The sequence below is a fragment of the Rutidosis leptorrhynchoides genome, chromosome 2 (genome assembly GCF_046630445.1).
Source record: "Rutidosis leptorrhynchoides isolate AG116_Rl617_1_P2 chromosome 2, CSIRO_AGI_Rlap_v1, whole genome shotgun sequence".
Classification (NCBI taxonomy): domain Eukaryota; kingdom Viridiplantae; phylum Streptophyta; class Magnoliopsida; order Asterales; family Asteraceae; genus Rutidosis; species Rutidosis leptorrhynchoides.
Window position 1 is genome coordinate 581004001 of NC_092334.1, and position 10001 is coordinate 581014001.

Sequence of the window (10001 nt, forward strand, 5' to 3'; positions counted from 1 at the left end):
CATATGGCCAAACGTTCTATTTATAGCATGGCCTACGTGAATATTGTATATGGGTCCAAGTCCAAATGTAAAGGATGTGAACTTTTATCATTTCCGACATTGTTGAAAAGATCAAAATAACGTATATTTTGGTTTATAGTTATCGACTTATCGTAATCTTAGCTTTCCTTAAAATCCTGTAGTAGTTATTGTAATTTTTATATATGACACTTCACGAACGTCTTTGAACACAAATTCAGACAATGAAGACCAAAGTTGGCTAACCTATACTTCGATGATTCAGAGAATATGTAATATTTTATATGGAGTTGCTTAACAGTTACATTTTTCATATACGGAGTATATTTTTTTTCATATATTAATCGAAATTATTTTGATTCTGAAGTAAGAATGTTAAGGACAAATGGTGATTGATTAATCATCAATTGATTTCTTTATTCAACAAAACCTCAACAAAATTTGGGGTTTTATTGACTGCATTGAGGTTTGGTCTGAAATTGAAAGGTAGTGTGAGCCCAATTCTTTTAAGTTATACATGTATTCAATCTACTGAAGAAGTAATTGGGCCTTAGGGTGACATCCAACTTCTATTTTTCAGTCCAACTTTAAACTTACTCTACTTTGTATCATAAAGAAAATGGAATACTTTTATCGTAATTTTATAGTAATTAATATTAATATTAATACTAACTAGTTTGAAAACTCTTGTGTTGCAGCGTGTATGGTATTTTGAAAAGTTATGGATACTAGATAACTTAGTTTGTAAACTCGTGCGTTGTAGCGGAAGTGTGTATATGGTATTTTGAAAGGTTATGGATACTAGATAACTTAGTACTAGATAACTATGTGGAGACAGTTTGGTTTAAGTTCATCTCGAGAAAGGTTAATATTTTTCTTTGGCGTTTTAGGTTGCACACTCTTCCTCTTCGTTGGAATCTTTCCGTGAAAGGAATCGATATTAGTTCCATTGTCTGTCCGGTTTGTCTTAATGGAACGGAGACTAGAGATCATCTTTTCTTCGAGTGTTTCAGTTGCGAAGGATATTTGGGCCAAGATTCGAATTTGGTTAGGCTGCAACATACCATCTTTTACTACATGGGACTCATTCTTAAGTTTGATAGAAGGCTTTCAGATTGGGAAGGTTAAGAAGGAGCGAATTATTGCGATCGTTGCTAACTTTCTACATTCTTTTGGGTTCTTTGGTACTTTCAGAACGGAATTGTTTTTAATGATTCTTTTTGTACTAGAAGTAGCTTGTTTGATGTAATTAGATCTTTGTCATTTCGTTGGATTAAAAGTAGAGGTCATTTAGTTACCAATTGGAACTTATTGTTATCTATGCCGTTGTAATATCCTTTAGCGTCTTGCTAAGAATCGTTTTCTAATAAAATTTATTGTTTGCCGTTAAAAAAAAAAAGATAGCAAGGAAAACCCGTGCGTTGCAGCGGAAGTGTGTATATGGTATTTTGGACGGTTATGAATACCAGATAACTTAGTAGTACATAGCAAGTTTTTCAGTTAAAAAATACTAGATTAGTTATTACTACATGGTTGATGCACAAAAGTCTACTACATGATTGGATCATGGATGTAACCAGCTAGTAGGTAATAGAGGTAGTTATTGCTTCAGTTACAAATGTTTAGCTCAAGTATTGCTACTTGTAGGTCATTTTGTTGTATCTGCAATGTTCACATATGTTTGTTTTCTTATCTGGTTCTACATTATCTCAAACCACAAAAATGACAAAATCTAGGCTTTTTTTAACATATTATTAGAAATCACAAAATCAATTTGACATAAAAAAATCAAACCGCCCCACAAAACTTTGAAATGATCATAACAACATCTAAAAACTACACCACGAATTTCCAATTGTCAAGAGCTGTTGGAATTAATTCGGCACATGACTGGCACATGGGCTGAAGATTGGGTCTAAAGTTTGTTTCCTGAATAAGTGGATCATGGAGAAAATGTCTGATGAATTAACGAATTTGAAGCCACACGTTTTTTCAGTTTTATTTTCCTATTTATTAGCTTGCATTAAGAGTTTAATGTATGCAGTAAACTTATTTCCTTTCAGTTTGTAATCTTTATTATTGGAGTGATAATAAAAGAAGAAAATTGTCCCAAATCTTTTGTGTTCTACGTCCATATATTTGTGTTGGTTACTGTTATATCAAGGTTTGTTCCCTACACTTGGTATCAGACCCAGTGTTTATGCCGAAGTACCTTCGATTCAAAGAGATGTCAGTATCAACACAACTTGTAGCAAAAGAAAACGGCGGGGTGTCGTTGCAACTTGCAATGTCCCATGTTAACGTCAAGCAATTAAACGACATGGGCCATTCGTATGGAAGCAATAATGGATGCCCAAGGTATTTGGGAGTCCATAGAATATCCAGAAGGTGCAGAGGTGGAAGAGAAAAAGAACAAGGCGGCTAGAGCGTTTATCTTCCAAGCCATACCGGAAGATATCCTTCTTCAAGTAGCGAAGAAGAAGACATCGAAAGAGATTTGGGACGCTTTGAAACTTCGTTATTTGGGAGCTGATCGTGTGGATAAGGCCAGGCTCCATACTCTCAAAAGTGAGTTTGAAGGGTTACGTATAAAGGAAAATGAGACTATCGATAAGTTTGCAAGAAAATTGAGCGGGATGGTGTCAAAGTACAACAGTCTCGGATCCACGCTTGATGATGGTTGCTTCAATTGAGCAATACTCAGATGTAGATGTAATCCCTTTTGAAGAAGCAATTGGGCGACTAAAAGCATATGAAGACAGGTTAAAACTCCGTAGTGCTAATTCTAGTAGCGATGGTAATTTGCTACTAACAAAAACCAGTGGAGATTCGAGTCAAAAATAGTCGGGGGGAGGTACCTCAACCGGTGGACGAGGACGTGGTTCAAGCAACCATGAAAGAGGTGGTCGTCATGGTGGACGAGGTAGAGGTAATGGACGCGGTAGAGGTGGTCGGGGATCATCTCGGGATCATAATAATAACCTCAGTAGAGACAAGAAAAATATAAAGTGTTTTAACTGCAATAATTATGGTCATTATGCCTCTGAATGTAAGTCTCCAAAAGAAAGAGTTGAAGAATCAAATCTGACTCAAAGTCAGGAAGAAGAGAGATCCTAGTTATTGGTAATTCACGGGCAGAAGGAGTCCATGGTATTGCTAAATGAAGAGAAGTTTTACCCACCAAAGATCAGTGAAGCAAGAAGCGATATCTGGTACCTTGATAATGGTGCTAGCAATCACAGGACAGGAACAAAAGATTACTTCTCTGAATTAGATGAAGGGTGTAATACCCGCAATTTTAAATAATTAATATTATTATTTATTTTAATAAAACGTTAAATATTATATTATTATATTATAATTATTAAAAGATGGAACCAATATATTGCTCGTAAGAACAATGAATTCTAAATGTATAATATGTAAAGTTAAATATATAGTAAAAAAATATTATGCTAGTATATGATTAACTTAGTAAAAGTATTGATTAATTAAAAGAAATATAATAGCGATAATAGATTGGACTGATTGAGTAGTTGGTAAACTTTATAAGACCTAATTAATAAATTTATGATGTAGTACTAATGTTTACAGATCACATACCTTGGATATGCACTAATCTACTAATGAATTGTAGGTAAGCTTTAGATGGCCAAAAGAAAATAAAAGGACTCTACACTATCAATAATAAATTGGAAATGAGCACTACAACTTATTACTAATACCATAACATAGTCATCATTATCGATATCCTTATTATTTTAACTAATGGCTTGACGGAATACTGATTAAAATGATTCACACTCTCCATGATGACACTTTGTGGGCTAGTGGCCATAGTTTTATATACTTTAAATTTATCGTTATTTATTTTTAGGATACACCTCATATAACCTTATCAATCTAAAGTGGGATACACCTCATAACCTTATAAATATAGCCTTATAATTCGTCAAATTCTGTACCATAATAAAATATTAAGGTGTATATTAGGAGTATATATCTATAGATAAACCACACCACAAAACTATTAGATTCATAAATCTTCTCCTATCAACCTACAGTTCAAAATTTATTTCATTTTAAACACCTTAAGGAGCAATGTGAAGTTTCTTTTCAAGCTTGTAAACTTTGAACGTTTATCGACTGGTAAGGATTCTAGCTTCTTTTTGATTCGTAATTAAACTATTTCGAAAACGTATTATTGTTTAACGTATTATTGTCTATATATTTAATTTGATTCATGTTGTCTACTACCAATATATAATATGATTATTAAAAATTCTTGTTCAAATGATCAATCTCTATATAAATATCAAATTGTGTAATACGAAGTTTTACTTATATATTATGTAGTATGGATATTTATTATTCTAATACATCTATGGTTCTTAAAATGTTTTGTATGGATTACAAGTTCTAAAATTACTATGGTTTTCTAAAGCTAATAAAATATTGTTTTGCTAAGTTATTGTTATCGTCATAAATATCGAACTCTGTACGTTATTGACCTCCTATTGATTATATCGACTTTCGCTGAATTTGTTCTGTTACCTTCATTGTTACTATTTATTTGTTTAGCGTTATTTATTCTATTCTGGGTATGCGAGCATAACTACCTATGGAGGTACCATAGGCATGTCATTGTGGCACCAGTGGCGTGACACTTCCGTAACGGGCTGATTTGTTTCGGCGTCTCCTCATTGTGGTGTGATGGGATTTTTAGGAGGCGTATTGGTTAACCATAGTTATTGTATTGGATCATATTATTGTGAATGAAGGTGTAGTGCCCAACGCCTTCTTCACCATTGTTGGTACACTTGGATCTGCAGTTCATGTACCCATTGTATTGTATTGTATTGAGCTCGGATTGTCATACCCCATTGACTCTGGATTCGTAGAAATCCCATTGACTCTGGATTCGTAGAAATCTCATTGACTTTGGATTCGTTTGCATCCCATTGACTATCGCTTCGTTTAACTCATTGGATATCGATTCGTTTGGCTTATCCTAAAGACATCGTTTAATCGAAAACTGTTTTATAAAATATTTCCATATGGTTCTAAATATTATTTAAATCTATGTGGTTAGTTATCAAAACACCCCGCTCAAATCTTATAAAGAACAAAACATTTTTATAAAACAAATATATTTTATTTCTTTGTATCCGCGCACTAAGCCTTTCGCTCAGCCGCATTTTCTTTCCATGCGGCAGGTACTAAAGGAACGCAAGACAAGGAGTTCTAGAGAAGCTAAGGAAGTCGAAAACTTTGCTCAAGATTAATTATTATTTTCGAATTTAATTATATAACGCACAGTTAGTTAGTGTATTTTAATGACTTATGATTGAATTAGACGAACTTTGCTCATATTGATAATCGTTAATGTGACATCCGTTTTCGGTTACGAAAATGGGGTGTTACAAAGGGGTTAAAGGCAAAAATACGTTTTGGTGATGATTCAAATGTAGAGATAGCCGGTAAAGGAACGATTTTGGTGTAATGTAAAAATGGCGAGCAACTAATTGTTCCCGAGGTATATTACATTCCAGCCTTGCATAGTAACATCATTAGTCTTAGTCAACTAACTGAATCGGGTTACCGAGTCGAGATGTTAAAAGAGTATCTGAAGGTTCACGATGAATTGGGACGACTTGTATTCAAAGTAGAACGTGCAAGAAATAGGCTATACAAAGTGTCACTAAACATAACCAAGCCAGTGTGTTTATTGACAAAGATAGATGACGAAGCATGGATATGGCATGCACGACTCGGTCATGTAAACTTTCGAGTAATTGAATCGATGGTGCAAAAGGGCATGGTTCGTGGACTGCCGAAAGTAAACAAGCCTACTCAAGTCTGTGATGGTTGTATGGTGGCAAAGCAGTCCAGAAGTTCATTCCCGAAGGAAACACTATTTCGTGCTAAACAACCGTTACAACTAGTCCACGCATATTTGTGTGGACCTATATCGACAACAAGTACATGAGGTAATCGTTATCTTATGTTGATTGTGGACGATTACAGTAAATATATGTGGATTTATGTTATAAAATCCAAAGATGAAGTATTTAAAAATTTTGTTAAGTTTAAAAATGAAGTTGAAGGGCAGTTTTCATTTTGTTTAAAGATGCTTCGGACTGACAGGGGAGGTGAGTTCACCTCAAACGAGTTTCGTGATTTTTGTAGTAAAGAAGGCATTGCTCGACAATTTACAGCCCCATACACCCCCAATAAAATGGGGTGGTGGAAAGAAGGAATCGAACGGTTATGGAAACAACTAGATCCATGTTAAAATCAATGAAGGTACCTGATGTACTATGGGGAGAAGCAGTTCAATATGCAGTGTATATTCTGAACCGTATCCCAACGAAAGGCTTGAAACGAATGACTCCATATGAGGCTGTGCATGGGCGTAAACCATCACTGAGTCACATGAAAGTATTTGGGTGCATAGATTATGTAAAGAGGCCTTCGATCCAACTGGGTAAACTAAGTGATGGAAGCATAAAGATGGTTCATTTAGGTGTTGAGCCTGGGAGCAAAGCCTATAGGCTGTACAATCCAAAAGAAGGAAAAATTTGTGTAGCAAGAGATGTTGTGTTTGAAGAGAAAGTAAAATGGTACTGGGGTACAGAACAAACAGAAGACGAAACTGAGATGGGCCCGGAGTGGATCAGAATACAAGTTGCAAGACCTACAATTAATCAAAGTACGTCTCAAGGTGATCAGAATGATGCAGAAATCGAAAGTCATAATGGGTCAGAGAGTGACCAGCAGTCACCATTTATGGGATCAAGTAACTCAAATAGCACTTATGCTCCTGATTATGTGTCTGAGCCTATAGATGTGACGTCAGGGGAGACTAGACCTATTCGGAATCGCCAACCACCTCTATGGTTGCAAGACTATGTTGACTGAGAAGTTTTTTCCGAAGATGAGTTAATGCTTGCTATTGAAGAACCTTCGAATTATCAAGAAGCTAGTAATAATTATGATTGGAACGAAGCAATGATCAAGGAGATAGAGTCAATCAACAAGAATGACACGTGGGAATTGACAAAGTTGCCGCATGGAAAGAAATCTATTGGATTGAAGTGGGTATTTAAATTAAAGAAGGACACTCAATGTAATATCGTGAAACACAAAGCGAGGTTGGTGGCGAAGAGGTATGTTCAAAAGAAAGGTGTAGACTTTGACGAAGTGTTTGCACCCGTGGCTCGAATAGAAACTATTCGGATGATACTAGCATTAGCAGCTAGTGAAGGGTGGAAGTTTCGTCATATGGACGTTAAATTGGCCTTCCTAAATGGAAACATTCAAGAAGAGGTGTATGTCAAACAGCCCGATGGTTTTGTAGTTGCTGGAAAAGAGTTAATGGTTTACAAGTTAAAGAAAGCTCTATATGGTTTGCGGCAGGCTCCTAGAGCTTGAAACCAACGACTCGATAAAGTATTGAAAGAAATGGGGTTTAAGCGGTGTCCACAAGAGCAAGCGGTTTATACTCAAGGTACAACGTCCAACCTATTGATAGTAGGCGTATACGTTGATGACCTTATTGTCACAGGTGGGGAATGAGGACCATGTCAAAGATTTTAAGATGAAGATGAAGAATGTATTCGACATGAGTGATCTCGGGATGTTGTCGTATTATCTTGGGATTGAGGTATGTCAGAACGAGGGAGGAATAATGATTAACTAAAGTGGATACGCGAAGAAAATATTATACGAAGCTGGGTTGGCCGAGTGTAATCCAACTCAATACCCAATGGAATCAAGGCTGCGTTTGACCAAAGATGAAAGTAGAACACCTACTGATGCTACAAAGTACAGATGCTTAATTGGAAGCTTGCGTTATCTTGTTAACAGTAGACCAGATCTCAGTTATTCGGTAGGGGTTATGAGTAGGTTTATGGAAGAACCTAAAGAGAGTCACTACAAGGCACTCAAGTGTATACTCAGGTATGTCAAAAGCACAATCGGTTATGGGTTGGTTTATTGAAAAGGTGGAGATGGAAAAATCCTTAGGTATAGTGACAGTAGTCACGGAATGGACCTCATAGATCGAAAGGGGACAACAAGAATGGTGTTTTATTACTCAGGAAACTTGATTACTTGGAATTCTAGTAAGCAGGGGACTGTGGCACTTTCTTCGTGTGAAGCCGAGTTCATGGCTACAACATCAGCGGCGTGTCAAGCATTATGGTTGAAGAACTTGCTGGTGGATTTAACAGGATGAAAACCGGAGTGTGTAACACTTCCTGTTGATAACAAGTCAGCTATCGACTTGATGAAGAACTCAGTATTCCACAGAAGAAGTAAGCATATTGATACAAAGTACCACTTTATCTGAGAATGTGTGGAAGAGGGACTCATACGCATTGAACATGTAAGTGGTGGAAGACAGAAAGTTGATATATTGACCAAAGCATTGCCAAAGATCAAGTTTGTAGATATGCGAAGCCTGATGGGAGTTGAAGAAATTAAAGCAGCACGCCAGAATTAGAGGGGAGAATGTTGGAATTAATTCGACCCATGACTGGCACATGGGCTGAAGATTGGGTCTAAAGTTTGTTTCCTGAATAAGTGGATCATGGAGAAAATGTCTGATGCATTAACGAATTTGAAGCTACACGTTCTTTCAGTTTTATTTTCCTATTTATTAGCTTGCATTGGGAGTTTAATGTATGCAGTAAACTTATTTCCCTTCAGTATCTTTATTATTGGAGTGATAATAAAAGAAGAAAGTTGTCCCAAATCTTTTGTGTTCTACGTCCATATATTTGTGTTGGTTACTGTTATATCAAGGTTTGCTCCCTACAAGAGCAGCAACAAAAACACCATCAACCCCAGAATTATTATTTCAAGACAAAAGAAGATTTAAATCCATTCTTTTGACAATTTGTCGATAAAAAGTCAAACTTTCACTAATCCACCAAAACTAATTAATACAATCAAATTATCCTTAACATATGACATTTAATCGTCCTACTCCATCAACAATATAATCAGATCATCACCACCACGATACCAAAGTCCAATAATGACATTTTAACTATAAAAAATCGACATGTCATGTTTGATATTTTAACAAATGAGCATATGCAACATACACGACCATTTATCAAACCAAACATACTCATATATATGAAACCTTAAACTTATTATCCTCAAAAAAAAACCAACAGAAATTACCAGAATAAAAAAAAAAAATTGACTTATGAAAGTCAGACTATCATACCCGATTAACATATTAAACATTGGGCATGTTTTGTTTGTTAATGGCATCTCCTTCCTACATCATATCATCATTCTCTTAGAGTTATATCCTTCATCAAATCATCAATGCCATCAATTAGTATACTTTTTTACATATTACAATCATAAAGTCGTACAGTGTTAGCAAACTGCACATAATGCATAATAGCGTGTACGTAGCTAAACGTATACAATGGATTTTCCTTAACTACAATTGTTATCCGATAACATACTACTGATAAAAAGCGTATAATAAACACGTTGTGTAAGTTGTGATTTAGACTGAGTCGGTGGAGTGAATGCTTACGTGTGGTTTTGGTCAATCTGAGGAATTTGTGTTGAATTAATACATCATCATAATAACGATCAATCTTAATCTCATGCAATCACATAACAAGAACATGAAATGAGACTTACTTGATTGTAGAACCGACACGATCTAGAGAATGAATTGTAGTGACCCGAACTTTTTCATGATTATATATTAAATGAAAACTATATTTACATGATTAAATGTTTCCAACATGTTAAGCAATCAAACTTGTTAAGACTTGATTATTTGAAATGAGTTTCATGTAGACAATTGACCACCCAAGTTGACCGGCGATTCACGAACGAGAAAACTTGTAAAAACTACATGGTGATATATATATATATATATATATATATATATATATATATATATATATATATATATATATATATATTATGATAAGTAAGTATCT

General features: G+C 35.2%; 1 protein-coding gene across 1 annotated transcript; it reads left to right on the forward strand.

Annotated features, from left to right (window-relative positions):
* The first annotated feature begins 7482 nt into the window (after positions 1 to 7482).
* On the forward strand, positions 7483 to 8257 carry LOC139889858 (secreted RxLR effector protein 161-like). The gene is made up of 4 exons (XM_071872776.1): positions 7483 to 7515; positions 7586 to 7684; positions 7736 to 7980; positions 8047 to 8257. Exons 1-4 carry the CDS (start codon positions 7483 to 7485, stop codon positions 8255 to 8257), a joined length of 588 nt encoding a protein of 195 aa, XP_071728877.1.
* The last annotated feature ends 1744 nt before the right edge of the window (positions 8258 to 10001 follow it).

Coding starts and splice junctions, on each gene's coding strand:
- LOC139889858 (XM_071872776.1), top strand. CDS start 7,483: ATGGGGTTTAAGCGGTGTCCACAAGAGCAAGCG. Junction 7,516..7,585: donor GGTGTCCACAAGAGCAAGCG/GTTTATACTCAA, acceptor TTATTGTCACAG/GTGGGGAATGAGGACCATGT. Junction 7,685..7,735: donor CGTATTATCTTGGGATTGAG/GTATGTCAGAAC, acceptor GGATACGCGAAG/AAAATATTATACGAAGCTGG.